Source organism: Apostichopus japonicus, chromosome 12 (genome assembly GCF_037975245.1).
Source record: "Apostichopus japonicus isolate 1M-3 chromosome 12, ASM3797524v1, whole genome shotgun sequence".
Classification (NCBI taxonomy): domain Eukaryota; kingdom Metazoa; phylum Echinodermata; class Holothuroidea; order Aspidochirotida; family Stichopodidae; genus Apostichopus; species Apostichopus japonicus.
The window spans coordinates 7,315,781-7,332,947 of record NC_092572.1 but is presented as its reverse complement, the minus strand read 5'-3'; the positions used below and the strand labels follow the sequence as shown (position 1 = coordinate 7,332,947).

Here is a 17,167-nt window from a genome sequence, read left to right as displayed (position 1 = left end):
TTACGATTATGACAGTGTTGGCGCAATACTTTATTCATCCAGCGGTCGGACGAGAAACAATGACGAATGTATAGATTCATATATGACAGCAAGATTAAGCATGAGTAAGCGGAGAATGTCTCATTTACTCGACTGTCGGGCTAATAAGGTTACGCGAATTCATTATTGCACCGGCCACCGGGCAAAATAGTGAGGGCACACTTCCTACTTTTGTTCGGCTCTCAGGCAGATAGTAAGAGCGCACTGTCTTATTCGTCCGGCTGGCGGGTGAATATTCGCGACCGTTCAGTGTTTATGAAAGTCAAACAAAACAAAAACACCAAAAACTGTAGTCTCCGTGGTTTCATACATAAGCTAATTGTCTTTGAGCATTTAATTCCCACATTAATTTTAAGACAATTTATTGGTGTGAACCCTGTCTTCATATCATGTGAGGTATCGCGCGCTTATTTTCAGTGTCAAAGAAAACAAGAAAGTCTTACCAACTCTGCATCAATCTTCGGCGTTAACAAATTGACGAAATATATTATGGAAATAAAAATCGATTTCATGATTTATTTCCCTCACAATACGGTACATATTTTCTTCATATTGCATTTGTTGTGTAAAGACGTTTATAGATATCCGTTGGTTTTAATATATAACATTATCTGAGTTTAACCTAATAACTATATAAGACTTCCTGTTCGATTGACACTTAGAGAGTATAAAAAGTTGAAATTGTGGACCAATTGTATGGTAATAAATAACAATTTTATCAGATTTACTAACGCATTTTAGTTCCTGCAACCAAACTTGTAGTACGAGTTCAACTGCATGAGTACACTAAGTACAACAGCATAAGTAAACTTAGTATAAGTAGAACGCCCCTTGGGATGAGTACGAAGAGAAGCTCACATTTAGTACAACAGCAAGAGTACACTGAGTACAATATCATAAGTACACTGGGTACAACAGCATGAGTACATACAACAGCATGAGTACACTAAGTACAATATCATAAGTACACTGGGTACAACAGCATGAGTACACACAACAGCATGAGTACACTGAGTACAACAGCATGAGTACACTGAGTACAACAGCATGAGTACACTGAGTACTAGTTGAATACCCCTTTGTGATGAGTACGAAGATAATTACAAGGCTCTAAGCACGGGTACGAGTATAGTTACTATTGTACTAAGTATTTGTACTAGATTTTCATAATGTCCCGAGAATTAATACAAGTACAAATCCACAGGGGGTAAGAATGATTAAGAACTTACTACAAGTACTACGAGTACAGATCCACAGCGGATATGCAATAACACAATAACAATACGAACTTAGTGCTACGAGTACAAATCCACAACGGATAACAAGTACGAACTTACTACAAGTCTGTAATACAGGATGCCAAAAATGATCTGTGGATTATGATCATAAAAATTAAAAAAGGTAAAGATGAAGGGAATTTTTAATTTAATGAAGAAACTTCAGCCAGCCAATATTGCTCGTTAATGATTAATGTCGTCAATGCTGCGTCGACCAAATGTTAGTTTACCGGAGGTTCTGCTGGATTACCACATATCATGTATGCAGGAGTCCATTTAGGCTGTACGGCTTCTACCTGCAAAGTGTAAAACAAAGTAGGATGTTTATGCTCGTCATTCAGTGAAATGTAAGTAATAAGTTTAAATAAAACCCCGAAAATAGAACATAGAAAGTATATAAGGGTGTGTTAGAAGCTAAAATATAGTGATCACAATTAACAAATTCAAAAATTTTCCGGTTTATCTTTTTCAAACATTATCGTTGACGTCACTATGACGCAGGCCTCCTAATTGAATATTTTAACTTAGGTTGTTTTGCTACATTTCTAGTATTGGTTATCTCATTACCTGATATCATTCATTAATTCCTTTTGTTTTTGAAATATTTCTTTTGCTTTCTCGTAGATTTCTATATCGAGGTGTAACATTTGTTTTACCCTTTGGTTCTGTTTCAATTGTCTGACTGCGTTAGCTTTAATTTGCTTCATTATAGAAACATCTTTTCTATTTCCATACGTTCCTTTGTTTAATAAAAAATCTTTACAAAGGTCATAAAATGGAAGACTATAAGCTCTTTGTAACATTTTTAGTGTCATCTCATATTCTGAGGTTAAGCCAATCACACCTAAATGTTTATCTAAATTTTGTAATATATTCTCCATGTAAATATCATTTTCAAAGTTTTGCAAAGGTTCACTTTCGACGTTGCAAAATCTCGATCCATTTGTATGTTGCACTAGTTCTTCCTTTCGAAAAAACTTGTTACGAGTTTCACTTCCGGTTAGAAGTGCCCAATCAGCTAACTTCATGCTTCGGCTTTTCTGAGCATGCGTGTTGTCAATCATCGTCGTATTGGCGCATTGGCGTAGGTAATAATAATGTGACGTCATTCTCTCGAACGGCTCGCGAAGTATCGTGAAAGTTGAACACTTCCGGTTCGGTTGTGCTGCATTGATGACGTCACACATACCAGACGAACAATGTCCCATTGAAATATCCACGTTGCCATGGTCTCGCGTACCCTGGCATGCGTAGTTGAAATCGACGGTTACTGGTGGTTTCAGTCCTCCACTTGAAGCTAAATTCGTCAGGCATCGTCTCATTGTGTCGCCACCAGTTTTAGCGATGTGAACAAAATTAATCGTGGTATTCAAATATGAACGACGAACGGACGGATACAGGAAATAGTTTGGAAGGCTATTGCAGCTATTGGCATTGAACATCGTGTGGCAATCACTTGACATTGGTTGACGATCCTCTGGGGCGCCATCAGTTAATCTGCCAAGTGACAATAAGTAGCAATTAGTAAACGGTCGAGGCTGAATTGATAATGTATAAATTATATCGGAGATTGCAAACGTTTAATACTATTGTATGTAGTCATATAAAGACACACGTAGGTGAGAACAGTGGGTGGAGGGGTGGGGGTGGGGTGGATGATATATTTGCATTATCTATAATGATAAGCTATTTCATTCTCTATATACTGGGTACAATGTTTCGATATTATACCACGTACGAATTGTATTTGGGGGCTACAAACGATTCGTATTAATCGGGTTAGGCACATAAAGATAACAGCCTGAGTGATGTAAACATGTGAGACGCCACCCCTCCCCCCACACCCCCCCCCCCCACTACCCAAAAAGGCGGTTTTCTATGCTGAACAAATCTGGATAACAATGTATGGTAATTGTTTATCTTTGTGGCCAACCAAGTGCGCAATTTTGTACTGAGTTATATGTTATGTTACAGGTGACACAAACGTAGTGCGATATTTGGAGACACTTTTACTAGGATCAGTGTTACAACTCTCTGGTTTAATGTTTTAATAAGCATTACACTTTTAAAAAAGAACAAACCGATCCATAACTCTGCTAAGCTGTTTTTGGTCTTATTGTCAGCTTTATTAATTATCACACTATCAAGACGATGCCAATATTTTAGCCCATTCACAGAGATCGGTTGCATTAACAATTCAGTATATCAAATATGGAATGTCCCATGTTTGTTATAACACAACCAATTCATCATGTACAATTTATCATTGAAGAGAATGGCTCTATATATACAAATATGGAGAAAATAATGCAAGACCGATACGTGCTCGAGGGGGAAATTCAAGGGTTCGTTCACCTACCTCAACGGTTCCATTTAAATTTCTGCAGTGCTATATACGTTATGGGGTACCGTTTCAAATTGCTTTCGCTTCAAAATGTTTTAAATGTTTATGATTATTATAAATATTATTATAATTATAATCATAATAATAATAATTATTATTATTATTATAAATATTATTATTATTAATATTATTATTATTATTAATATTATGATATTATTATTATTATAATAAATATTATTATTATTATAATAAATATTATTATTGACTTTTTTCATTTATTGTTATTATGATTATGATTATCGTAATCGTTATCGTTATCATTATCATAATCATTTTAGTGAGCTTGAAGCAAACTTATGTGACAGCATAGTAACGCACATCAAGTAAATGCTATTTTTTCCCTTAAAGTTTCACTTTGTTGTTTTGACCTTATAGGGTTACATCTTTATACGTATGTAAGGGGATGAGAAGTTAAACACTATATACCAATGGCTGTAGGGATTTGTAGGTTATTGCTATTGGAAAGCATAAATGAAATTTAACTCTGTGCTACTATGACCATCACACTTGTTCACTTCTGCTGCAAAGCGCGTCAACTTTTAAGACTGTTTTATCGAAAAAGGTATACGTATATAGGCATTGTAATGCAAATTTTACCAGGATGCTTAGAATATGTTTATCTTTGCATCGGTCGCAAATAAATTTGTCCTTTTAAACTATCCTTTCTCAAGATATCAATTAATAAATTGTCTGACATCTAAATAACCTTATAATTTGATTGAACTCTGCCCATGTAGACAAATACCAGCCGAAAATTAGGCCTAACAACAGCACCAAATGTGTGTGCTTTTTTTCTCTTCTTCTTCATTTCATTTTGTCTTCTCGTATTTTTTTGTGTTTTTAGTATTACTTTGCAAATGAACAATTTGTTTACGATGATTAACATGATTAACATGTTTCATCTGAAAATCATATTCAATATGTTTTGGTAAGACTTACCTATCACGGTGATACCGTTGTGGATGGATACAGATAGCCGGTAATGGCTCGTTCGATATATATACCGTCGATATTATGACGTAGACAGTAAGAGTGACAATAACCAACGTTACCACTGTCGCACGTTTCTCCATTACCAAATAGATATCAGTTTCCTTTTCTTCTCCCGAATTTCCTTTCACCAGAAAAATAAATATATATAAACGTTACTCGAACCTTTAAAATTAACGGAAAATGAGAAGTTACATGATGTAAAGCAAAAATTAATCATTCCAGGTTGGAATGGTACAATGATAATTCCTTATCTAAACCAACGATGCATCCTTTCTCTGGTAGTAAATTGCTTGGTATAACAAGGCTTGCACTTGAGCGCATAGCCTATACGGAGCGCGATTATTCCAAACTGACTAGATTGGTGGTTTCTGTTCAGGATGGGAATATTTCCGGTTTTCTTTAGGTAATCACAACAATGCATGAGCGGATGACGTCCTTAAATGAAAACAAAAGAATTCTAGACAAAAGAAAATACAATATTTGATGTTACGGGGTGCGACATTAACCCCTACTGCATCAGTATACAGGAACTCTCAACACAGGTCATCAGCTATGGAGCTCTCTGGTTAGCAGGAGGTTATGATATACGGGTGGATCCGGATCCATATTTACAGTATATCTCCTGCAGTGTGGTACAGTTTTTAAGTGATAATAGAATAGGATAAGGCTTCCGTGAAACTTCTGCTCTGGTATATAAGCTGATTGTTTGTATGATAAAAAAAAATGAATGGGAACCATATGACTGGAATTATTGCTGGCATGCCTATACATGAAAACGGGTATACGGATATACTTCAAAAACTAAAAAAAAAAATCTTGCAGACCATATGCACGTTACGTACAGTCATAGTCGTGAAAATGTCAAGGTTATACGCATGGAGAAGAGAGGTGCCAGGTTAGGGCTAACCTCAAAACCAATTGGCTTCATAATTATTCCAAGCGTTTGGTAGTTCAAGGTCAGAGGATGGCGTTCTATATCTATGTGCCATAGCTTGAGGGCCGTTGGGGCGACATGATGACACGACACAATTGAGCTTTCCCCATTTACGATCGTCAGCTGTTCTTACGATCTGGTTGAAGTCCATCCAAGTCCAGGTTTTTATGTTGTCAATCCAGGTTTTAACCGGCCTGCCTCTCTTTCGTACCCCATCTGTCCCTCCTTGCATTATAGTGTTTGCCAGGCTGCCTTTTCTGTCTAATTACATGACCAAACCACTGAAGTTTCCTTGTTTTCACCACTGAAAGGAGGGCTTCTTGTTCCCTTATGAAACTCTCCATTATTTGCAATACTTGCTTGCCTAATAGAAATACCGTCATAGGCGTCGGAGCCCAATTTGATTGGGGGGGGGGGGGGGCTGTAACGACTTGCCTGAAAAATATAACCAAAAAAAAAAAATGTTAATGTGCATATCATATAGACATGCATCGGTTTTTACATCGCATGTCAATAACATACAATCATTTTCCGTGTTATAGCCTAACCCTCCCATATTGGTTATAATTATTGGGGAAGTCGTTACAATATTAATGGTAATACTAATATAAGTTTAACCATTGAAAACACATTGCAAGTTATCTTTCTTTCAGTAGGTGACCGAAAAGTTATCAGCATGATGCCCAAATTTTCACAAAAATATTTGGTTGGGGGTTGGGGGGCTGTGGCTAATAAGTTTGTGAAGTGAATGCCAGTGGGTACAAATGTATCGAAAAAAAGTTCGGAACAAAAGTGCAGTCGCGAAAGATGGGGTGTCTGACTGTCCCCAACAGGAACTGCGCCCATGCCCAGATGGGACATTGACTATTTCCAATACGTCATCCAAAGTTATATGTGTTCTAAATTGCGTGAATATAATTGATTCGAGTTTTTGTCGAAATTTCTCGAAAACAACTTGACAGTAAGTCCATCATGAGTTACATCAAACCAAATATTGACCTTTCGGCGATTTCTGGAAATAGCCTATATTTATAGTTTAGCTGATACAAGGTTCCATTTCAACGAGTTAATACTGCGGTTAAAAAAAAACTAACGGCCAGAAGACATATATCCTCTCCCCTAGCTACCCCACCAGATAGGGTGAGCAGTCCCTTCTGAAAGGCACTGTTCCTACGCCTATGCATAATTTGACATTTAATGGATAGGCCTACATCTAATAGCAAAACAATTAAAGATATGTAAGTATGATGTTAATTGTGTCTCACTAAAATCACAACCTTATATATATATATATATATATATATATATATACATATATATATATATATACATATATATATATATATATATATATAGTTGGTTGGTTGGCGTCTATCTTGGCGCAGAGTGCTCTATGTCCAGTGGACAGAGCGGAATATATGTTGATACTAGTTGAGACTAGTATCAACACCAGTTGGACCCTACCGTCTTCCTGTTGTTGAGACTAGTGTTCCACTAGTCTCAACATATATATATATATATATATATATATATATATATATATATATATATATATATATATATATATATATATATATATATATATAAATATATAGAGTATATAGAGTGTTTAACTTACCGTTATTCTTTGAAAGGTATTCCTTGCCTTTGGTTTGGTGTGATCAGTGCGGGAGCGTGCCGGGCTGTAATCTTTCATGAACCGCATATAATTCGCAGGTATGTCCTATAGAGAAGACATGGTATTATGAAGGCTTAATCACACTTGTATTGTATGGTTAGTGTGTATGTGATATTGTGTTGTCATTAACCTACTGTTTACATCAGAAGTGTGAAGTTGGCTAATCAGTTAACCAAAATCATGCAAAATTCCTTCTGTTTAAAGCTGCGTTCCATTCCGGCGAATTTCCGAGAAAACATTGAGTCTCATCTCAAAATAAGTAAGATATCTCGGCAAACGCAAGTCGTGTTCCGGAAGTAAGATAACTAGGTTTCGTGCTTTGTTCACTCGGGCCCAGCTCCAGGATTTCAAGGGCAGTTAGTTGAAAAATTCACCTGGCGACCTTTCCAGCTTACCCCCCTCCCCCCCCCCTCCAAAAGAAAAACACCAATCCATATTTACCTCGAGAATTTATAGGAAAACTGAGCTCAAAAAAATTAACCCCCGTCCCCGAACAAAAGATGACACAATATTTCTTTTCAGTAACATATTTAATTCAAATATTACACAAAATAGCAGTCGTCTGCCTGTTACAAAAACCATGTTTTTTTTTTTTGGTGGGTAAAATATGTCAAAGGAACAGCACCACAGCTTAAATGCACTTTAAAGTAATGTTAAACATGTGGCTATCATGTATAATTATAAAAGCATATGCAGGAACCAGAAAGCCATTTGGCTTTGTGATTCCTTGCTATACAAGTTGCTCATGATTCCAAATAACTATCTGAATAATGAAGAGCAAGTGAGTTAAATTTGTCCAAGAATTAAGTGAGAACCACAAAAGTTCAGAAATTTCAGCTCTTATTTTTAGCACTCACTTTTTTGGCATCAACCATTGAGCCTATTTCATGACCTCATTTGACCTTTGATCTCTACCAACTTCAATAGGGTTCTTGCAATCACCAAGCTGGATCTACATACTATGTATGAGTTCAGGAAAGATGTACTTCTTGAGATTTTCAGACTTTGATTTTAAGTGTTGACCGGAAATGACATATGACCTCTAGCAATTTCAATAGGGTTCTTGTATTCACCAAGCTGGGTCTGCTAACCATGTATGAAGTTGAGTTTGAGTTGAATTGATATTTGAGTTATCTGTTAACAAAGTGTTCAGACTTTGACCTCTGTTGACCAAAAATGACCATTAAACTTCACAGCAAAGAATATGGTTGGTGTACTCAATAAGACGGATCCACATGCCGAGTATGAAGTTAATTCACTATCAACTTTTTGAGTTATAAGGTTTTACAAGCAAGTTTCACATACACACTCCATCACTATTGCATAGATTCGTTCTGCCTTAAGCAAGGAGTAAAAAACAGCACCCCCCCCCCCCAAATAATCATAATAAAAACGCTGACCAATAACAGGCTATCCAGCAACAGTGGCATTCGCATGAAGGGAGGATGTGAGCAGGATCCCCTTACCCACCTCCCAATCTGCTGATGAAAAATAAGACCACTGCTATTGGTGAACACATCCATGGCAACCTCATATAAAAAAGCAAGTCTTTATTAGCACATGCTTCCATTAAGAGCTAAATGCAAATCCAATATTACACTATTAATATACAGTAAAATGCACCATTTGACGTCAGTACATCTACTCATTTGTAACAGGGAGCCCCAGTTCAGTCCCAACCCCCCACCATACATTGAAGGGGGCATCTACGACTCCAGAGCTAAAACCACCCTTAAAACAGCCATTGACCTTTCCATAAAGTGTCACAGTGCCCCGACCTAAAACAGTCAAGGGAAGTTAAGAACCCCCACCCTCAATACAAGAGAGGAAAATAAAACAAATTGAAAATCTTCATGCTACTGTCAAACTTTGAAAAGTTTTCATGCCACTGTCCAGCGAAGTGTGTCATACTATTTTTTTTTTTTTTTTATCAGCCACATATTAAAGTAGTCTTTTGCAAGGTTTGTAAAACACCAACATTCAGTCAGGTACAAGCACGAGGCAACAATCTACCAAACAGGGCAACACAGCTTTAAAATGCAACAAAATGAATTCAACTGTCAATATCATGCATTATATAGATTAACTAAGGAAAACTGTGTTATGAAAAACTGTCCAATGATATGAGCGCCAGACATACAACCTACTGTTTTTCATCAAACACATCAATACATATTTCCAGCAACATATGAAGAAAGAAAAAATCTTGGATCAACAAAAAGATTGATTTACAATATAATATGAATGGATACTAAAAAAAACCAAAAATATACAAATGGTCAGTTGTGGCTCAAAAGTTAACTCTTGTTGAAATAAGTTTTTTTTTTTCCTTTTTCTTGGAGCACCATTCCTCAATTATCTGACATGTGTCTTATTTTTAACAATTGTCGACATCTGGAAATAATACGAGAAAATTCTGCAGCAAAATAGTTATGGCAATATCATTCATTAAACTTGCTATATTAACTTTTTGAGCTTAATTTTATAAATATTACTGATGAGTCACACTACATAGTATAAAATGGTATAAAAAATAAATGATTATTTCCTAAGGCAGGTATTCTTTTAGCAGATTTTATAAAATGGATGATTATTTCCTAAGGCAGGTATTCTTTTAGCAGATTTGATCATTTTCTGGTTGTTAGCTGACCCATAACATTGCACTTTATTTATTTGAATTAATTACTTAAGCTTCAATACAAAAAACTCACTATCATTATAAGCCGAAAGATCTTTGTGCAGAACAAACACCACCTCCCTCCCCCTCCCCCCCCACGGCCCCCACACAGTGGCTTTCAGCTGAGAAAGATCTTGCTCCGTTTGTGACATATCCCAACTAAGAAGCTGGAAGTGGTCATTTTGTTAATCTGTGATGTCCTAAAACACTTCAATTTCTGTTTTTTTTTCTCTCTTTTTTTTCCACATTTTCAAGGTAAGTTGAAACCAGTGCCATAACTAGGTCATCATGTAAAGAGCTTAAATATGTTAGATATCAGCATTTGCAAAACGGTAAACCCATCTCCAAATATGAAATAAACATGCTTGTGATAAACAAAGGATAGTATGAAAAGCACCTAAAACACATGTGACTTAGTGATATCATATTTAGACTTGATCGAGTCTTCAGCATTGTGTGTGAAGGAACATGAAATCTGTAAAACTTCCAAACGGATTCAGATTTTTATTCAATTGCTGTGTGAGAATTTCTTCATGACAGTCATCTCTGTCACATAGTCCAATATTAAGGACCGTCGTTGGGTGGGTGTGTCCTGGAGGATGGAGTGATGACAGGAGGAGGGGAGAGGGGGGTGGGGAGAGTTTATGACAGCTATTGCTCTATATATCACATAGATCAGTAAATTATTGTTGGGTTTAATGTTAATAATGTCATTTACGAATGATTAATACTTATTATAAAATGTGCCTGGAAACTCTGGATGATGGAAAGGTTATACCTGAATGAAATAAAAAATTGTTTGAAAAATGAACTCCCACAGGGTGCAAATATGCAAAATATCCAAGGGTGAACAAGTTTGTATAAAAGCAAGAGTATTTTGAGTAAGAAGGTTTGGTAAAATTGCTGATTAAATTCAAAGGCATTTTTTCTTTTGTGGGGCAAAATTGCAGAGAAAGATATGAACAGTTCTATGGAAGAGCATATCTTGATTTTGTAAAATATTAAAAACCTTGGTGCAAACAAGAATATGATGTATAGGGGATGAGGAATGTGTGTTTGGACTATATTTTGGAGGATCATTTGACAAATAGAATTAAAAAAAACTATGCAAAACTTTCCAAGTGCGAGCCATTCCTCCTTTCCAAACACCTCTTCCCTTCCACTTCTTGGCACAACTGCTAACTTCATTTTAAAATTGACTATCTTGTAACACCCTTTCCGAAGAGTTATTCTTCGATCAGTTATATAGAATGTTATAAATGTATATACAGTATAAAGCCTAACCTAACCAACATTCCATTCTCCAATGCAAAGATCTCAATAGCAGAATCCAATCCTATTTTTTTTCTTTTATTCTTAATTTCATTTTGTTAAAAATTTTCCTCAGAAAATATAGACCATGGAGCTGACTAGGAAATTGTAAACAACATTAACAGTCCTGAGCAAACAGACCTGGCAGAGATATCATGTGTTCCCACCTCTGGGGTTCATGTTGGATCCACCTCTACCCCGTTGACCACGGCTGGCACCACGTCCTCGTCCCCCCCTACCCCTACCCCTACCCCTACCCCTACCCCTTCCCCTACCCCTACCCCTACCACCTCCGCGATGACTCCTTTTCCCTTGTTGAGAATCTATGGGTATCCATTGGTCAAATGTTTCCTGAAAGCCAAGATGATGGGAAAGAAAACCCATCAATTGTTCAAAGAGACATCTTGCCGGACTGTTTCTTGGCAGTAACGTATCAATCCTTTCTTCATGGGGGTTCTCGCAAGGTCTCATCAGGGTATGGTATAGGTTGTGAATCAGCAAACCGTTGAAGAGTACAGTCATATCAGCTCTTGGAAACACTTGCATCAACAAAACGTTGATGTATTCGGCCATGCGGAAACAGGCGACCCACTGGGCTAGGCCGTGGCTTGCATCAAGATTAAGAAACTTTTGTCGTGGTCTTGTTGCTAAGTCATGAAAATTATGCAAAACTGACTCATAGTCAGGCAAAAGGAAAATAGCATTAAATCCTCCGGCTTCGGCCCAGTTTGCAAGAGGGCGGAGCTTGGCATTATGCTGACACCAAGCTACCCCCTGGATCCAACCAAGCACCATGGCAACAAGAAGATTCTGAGGGACCTGCGGCTGAGCATGTCGAAACCAGTAGACGGTGACCACAAGGACAAGTTGGAACTGTTCTGGAATGCCATTCAGGTTTATATCTTTAGCCTCCAAGCAAGCCAGTAGAAGTAAACGGCGCTGATGTTTCGATGTGTTCGAGATTCGTCTGAAAGATGGCACCATGCCGAAGAGAGGAATTTCACAAAGTGGTTCTACCTCGAAGCACTTCACGTGCATGTTGTCCCTGTCGTAGATATCTATCGTCAATGCTTCGCCCTTTGATTGGCTCTCCTGGGCAGCATCTACTAGCATTATGCCTGTGAGGGCCCTCAGTAAATCGTAGGAACAGTCACTAGACCGCATTTCACTGATCTTTTCAACTTGAGCACCGAGAAAGTACATCCGGTTGAGATAAATAATGAGACACATGAAAGGGACTTCTCCCTGGCGTAGGAGTCTTACGAATGATGCTGGGACGCCGTGATCTCTAACAAGCAGGTTCGTTGACAGATCAGCATCCTCTCCTTCGAAGAATTTAACGATTGGAGATTCGTTGAACACTTCGTACATATCGCACGAAGCTCTGAGAGCTAATTCAGTCGTTGCCCTCTCAGGCGGGGGAACCTGCTTAACGATCACTTCCAGGCACTCTCTGTATGTCTTGTAAAAGGTGAGATGATGTAACACTTCACAAAACTTATTGTGACCTTTATGTCGCGGGTGGGGCCTTCCGTCAGGCTTACGTTGTTTAGTGGCACCAAAGAATCCACTCAGGGATATAGATTGCAGGTAATCATTCCCACAAACAGAGGCAAAGAGAGGCATCAGACAAGACTCGACCTGAAAGTAGCTGCAAAACTTCCTCAATTTATATCTCTGACATCGGATAAAATTCTGCTTCTTCTCAGGTTGTGAACTATATCCTCTCTTTGGCTTTGGAGAGAACGAGGATGGGTGACTCCATTCGAGTCTATCAAAGGGAATGTAACCATTATAGATATCCATAATGAAGAAGTCGCTATCCTGTCCTAGGACTGGACACTGAAGCGCGTTAGCTAAGACTGCTATATCCCTATCGGCTTCAAAATCACAGAAACCAAACGGGACCTGGAAATCCCGCAGGACTTTCTTGAAGACTTCGTTAGCCATAGTTGGCATGATGAATGCATGTTTCCCATGATTGATGGACCTGACACTCCCAATCTTCTGTTGGAGTCTTTCTTTCATCGTTTCACACTTTTTGCCGTCCATGTCGTATGCGCCATCGAAAACAACGTAAGGTCGTATCCCACAGTTCTGCAAGTTTTGGCAGAAGTGGGCGCAATGGGTGTAAAATTTCTGGAATTCTCCTCCATGGTTTCCAGGGTCCATGGTACGATTGAAGTAAAGCTGTGACAAGAGCCCATATCCATCTATGACCAGCTCTGTAGAGTGAAGTTGATAGTTCTCGAAAAACTGCTGATGCTGGTTGACGAATGTTGTTAAACCCTTGACACCCATTCTGTTGCAAAATGATACCCTCAGTTCTGAAGATGGAAACATGGAGAACATAAAGCCAAATAAAAACAGGAACATTACTTTTTTGAGAGACAGCACTGATATTATGTTCTCTCTTGCAGATATTTCATGATTTTGAAAGGCTAATATATTCAATTAGTAAACCAATTAACCTGCCCAGCTACCTTATTGCCTGGAAAGCCAGTTCCTGTCAGGTACCTTGCACTAGGTTACAAGACTCTAATTTTGTCAGCCTAATTAAGGGCCTGAAATATTTACAACTTTGACAAATGTAATACCTGACATGTTAGGGTACATGTATTTTAACAATGTTTCTCCAGTCTGTACGAAGGACACAACAAAAGAACAAGAACAGATTCGATGATGTTTAAGAAACCTACAACTACAAGTAATGACATATGGCATCATGGATCAAGTATTGCAAATAGTTAGGCCTTGGCCTTCATTCTCTTTGAACTTCACATATGGAAAGATAATCCTGTTATGTGCTAGGCATGACGATTGAAACTTGCCAATTGGCCAACGGTCGTAGGGCAAGTACTATAGATCTTAAATGTTCTAATATGTAGAGTACACTACAACTTAAAGGGATGGATGGACTAGGCACAATAGAAGAGATGTTGACAGGTTGGTAGTAAGTGCAGAACTCGCTGTATTTCCTCCAACACTGCACTGCATACAGCAGTGCAGTACACCAGCTGCAAGGCACACCATACAGACATTAACATAACAATAATGGGTAAGTGCACATAACAATGATCACCAATAAGATGACAATAGCATGTAGTATAACTCTTACACTACATACCATGCCCTACAAATATACTATTACTAGGTACCTACTGTAGCTGCCTTCTATACTTTCGTGCAACTGGAGTGCCGCATTGCCAATATCAAATCTCGGAAGTTTGATATTGTATTAACCTACCTTAGTTAGGCCGAACTTACATTACAGTATGCCTTATGTTACGCTTTAACTTGAGATTTCCGAACGCGGATCGTATGAGTTGTTCTCTTCACACGATGGCAAAACCAAAAGAAAAAGAACACTTTTCACCACACAATTCATTACCTTTCAGGGTTTCACGATGGACGAGTACGAATTCAACGGTTTTCGGCTATAATTTACTACGGCTTATATTATGTGGGGAATCCCCACCAACAGCGCCTCTTCTGTTGTGATTACCCATATGTGATGACGTCACCAAATTTCGCGCCAAAGTCAAAGCCCAGCTGAAATGAGAAACCGCGCTGAAGCAATACAACTCATCAGGTACCTATTGTGCGATCTCAGTTTTCACGGTGTTTACCTACCGTAATTACGTAGAACATTGCTATTGGACGCATCGGATAGAATAAAACGTGAGTTAGAAACTCATGAAATGAGCATTAAACTGACTTAAGCTAGCTTATTTCGGTAAAGCTATAGTCGCCGAGGGTACAGTAGACAAAGCTAGGCCTATATAACAAAGTAAAATTAAGCCTGTGTCTGTATTGTTTAGCCTGTATAAGTTAGGCTAGTGTAAACTACACTACAGTCTACAGTAGCGTAGCCAAAGTGTAAATGTAATGTAGGCCTAGACCCAACTTGAAAAACTAAGCTAGGCCCCTACAGTTTACATGGCTTGAATCGTCATGGATATTTACCCAGAAGGATTTTTAATAGTGATATATTCACACCAGCCTATAGTCTGGTAGTTACTTAGCTTAAGTTGTAGGGTGCATAAGTTTCAGTTCTGAAAGGGATTTCAATGGGGTTGGTAGGGCCAAGGCTAGGTCTACTTAGTAGTACTAATAGACTAATACTAGTAGTATTACTAAATACTTTTACTTATTAGTAATACAGTTATTAAGGACTAGGCATACCTAGATTTTGTAAGAGTACATGTTGGTTATAAATCCATTAGGCCTTGCCTGGATCCATGTCTAACCTAGTAAATGTTTCTCACAAAATGGGATTCAATCTTTGTCCAGCTGCCTGTTGCAAATTTAGGAAAGGATTATGTTATTCACGTGGCAGCTGAGGTCATTAATTTATTGATATGGCTGCAGGGTGGTTAACATGACTGAGGGTAGACTAGGCCTAGGCCTAATGTTGGACCTGTAACTTGGAAGGCTTGAACTCACACAGGATGGTTCTACCAGCCCTAAAACTAAACTCAGTAGGAGTATTGTATTGTATATAAGTACCAAAACCTAACTAGTTTTCAGGAGGTGATACCTTGGAATTAGTTGTCTTGACTCTATGCAATACATAGTCAATGTATATTCAAGTCTGCTTGTCGGACTTTCCTGTGTCATCCCTACACTTTGTTTGTGTTTTCATTCTTCATGCATTTTCTACATTGGTATTCTTTCAGTCCTAACAGTGGTAATGGTTCTCCAAAACAGTGGCAGATATGTTGCTGACAGGTCTGGCAACAGTGGCTCCAAGCAATGGTGAGAGTCAAACACAAACATGTTGATTTCAAACTTTTTCTTCTTCATCCATGTGGCAATGTTTATTACATCTTCATTACAAAAGTAAAGGGGCAACATATATTACAGAAATTAGGGTTGGCATTAACATGCTTTTACAATTTTATTTTCTCGTTTTGCAATATGGCCTGTAATAAAACTAATGTTGGAAGGAAAACAAATCTTTTGGAGGATTTAACAGAAGTTTAGGAGAATTTGCTGTCACAAGAGACGTTTGTTTATGGTTTTAAACAATACCTTTAATCTTTCCTATTTTTTGCCATTTTTCAGGGAAGATACCTCAGCAGAAGCTCGCCTTCAAAGGGCAGTGTTGAGCGACGAGTTGGATTCTCGTTATGGCTTTGATAGGTACAAGGAGCCACAGGAACGTGTTGGATGGCTGATGAACATGCACCCGGTAACAACTAAAAATTAAACATCAGTTCAAGTTTATCCATCGTGTGAATGTTTTGTCACATTTGGTTACATGGAAAGTGTCTCTTCTGCAGTGGAAAGAGAAGAAAAGAATGTACTACAAAGTATATATTGTTCTGTGAACTATTTCCAAAATGAAGCATTAAAAAGTTACTGTAAGGCCGTTTTTTCTATGTTGCGGCAGCAATGACCATACCTTACATAAAGATTTCAGAGTCCGAACAGGATAATACACTGTAGTTAAATTGGGAGGGAGAGTTTGGTCACAGTTGAAGGATGACTTTATATTTCTATGTAAGGCATAGTGCAAGGAACAAAGGATGAAGTACAAATAACAGATCAAAAAAGTCCTAATGTAATTGATGAGTCTAAATACTGACTCACTTTTATGTTATACTCCAGACCAGAGAGCACACAAATCACAAACAGGCCCGCACGACCTGATTGGTCGAAATGAGCAGTAACAACTTCATAAATTAAGATACAGACACTGTAATTGGGTAGATCAGGTATGAGTGCCTTAAGCTTGATAACCTAAGTTTAGTGAGCCTAAATTTTCTGATAATTAAAAATACTTTCTCAAAAGTTCTCAACTCGACTACAAAGGTTTGGTGCATATTGTTTCTGGCAATGTACAGAACAG

At 37.9% G+C, this 17,167-nt stretch overlaps 3 protein-coding genes across 5 annotated transcripts in view; 1 reads left to right on the top strand and 2 right to left on the bottom strand.

Annotated features, from left to right (window-relative positions):
- Positions 1-486: 486 nt before the first annotated feature.
- LOC139977047 (uncharacterized) lies at positions 487-5,200 on the bottom strand. Its single transcript, XM_071986014.1, has 3 exons — positions 4,660-5,200; positions 1,884-2,813; positions 487-1,612 (listed from the first exon to the last, which is right to left on the bottom strand). Exons 1-3 carry the CDS (start codon positions 4,791-4,793, stop codon positions 1,609-1,611), a joined length of 1,068 nt encoding a protein of 355 aa, XP_071842115.1. The 5' UTR covers positions 4,794-5,200; the 3' UTR covers positions 487-1,608.
- Positions 5,201-11,592: 6,392 nt separating this feature from the next.
- On the bottom strand, positions 11,593-14,601 carry LOC139977327 (single-strand DNA endonuclease ASTE1-like; the record flags this gene model as incomplete). Its single annotated transcript, XM_071986613.1, has 2 exons — positions 14,581-14,601; positions 11,593-13,640 (listed from the first exon to the last, which is right to left on the bottom strand). A coding segment is annotated over exon 2 (2,022 nt), but the record flags the coding sequence as incomplete, so codon positions are not given.
- A 257-nt stretch (positions 14,602-14,858) lies between these two features.
- LOC139977097 (DNA polymerase epsilon catalytic subunit A-like) overlaps positions 14,859-17,167 on the top strand; it is a 44,570-nt gene continuing 42,261 nt past the window's right edge. For all 3 annotated transcript variants that reach the window (XM_071986143.1, XM_071986142.1, XM_071986144.1), the window contains exons 1-3: positions 14,859-14,994; positions 15,993-16,071; positions 16,381-16,507. In XM_071986143.1, coding sequence (XP_071842244.1) covers positions 16,007-16,071; positions 16,381-16,507 — 192 coding nt within the window. In that variant the 5' untranslated portion in view covers positions 14,859-14,994; positions 15,993-16,006. The remainder of the gene's footprint in view (positions 14,995-15,992; positions 16,072-16,380; positions 16,508-17,167) is intronic.

Coding starts and splice junctions, on each gene's coding strand:
- LOC139977047 (XM_071986014.1), bottom strand. CDS start 4,793: ATGGAGAAACGTGCGACAGTGGTAACGTTGGTTATTGTCACTCTTACT. Junction 2,814..4,659: donor CAACGGTATCACCGTGATAG/GTAAGTCTTACC, acceptor GTCACTTGGCAG/ATTAACTGATGGCGCCCCAG.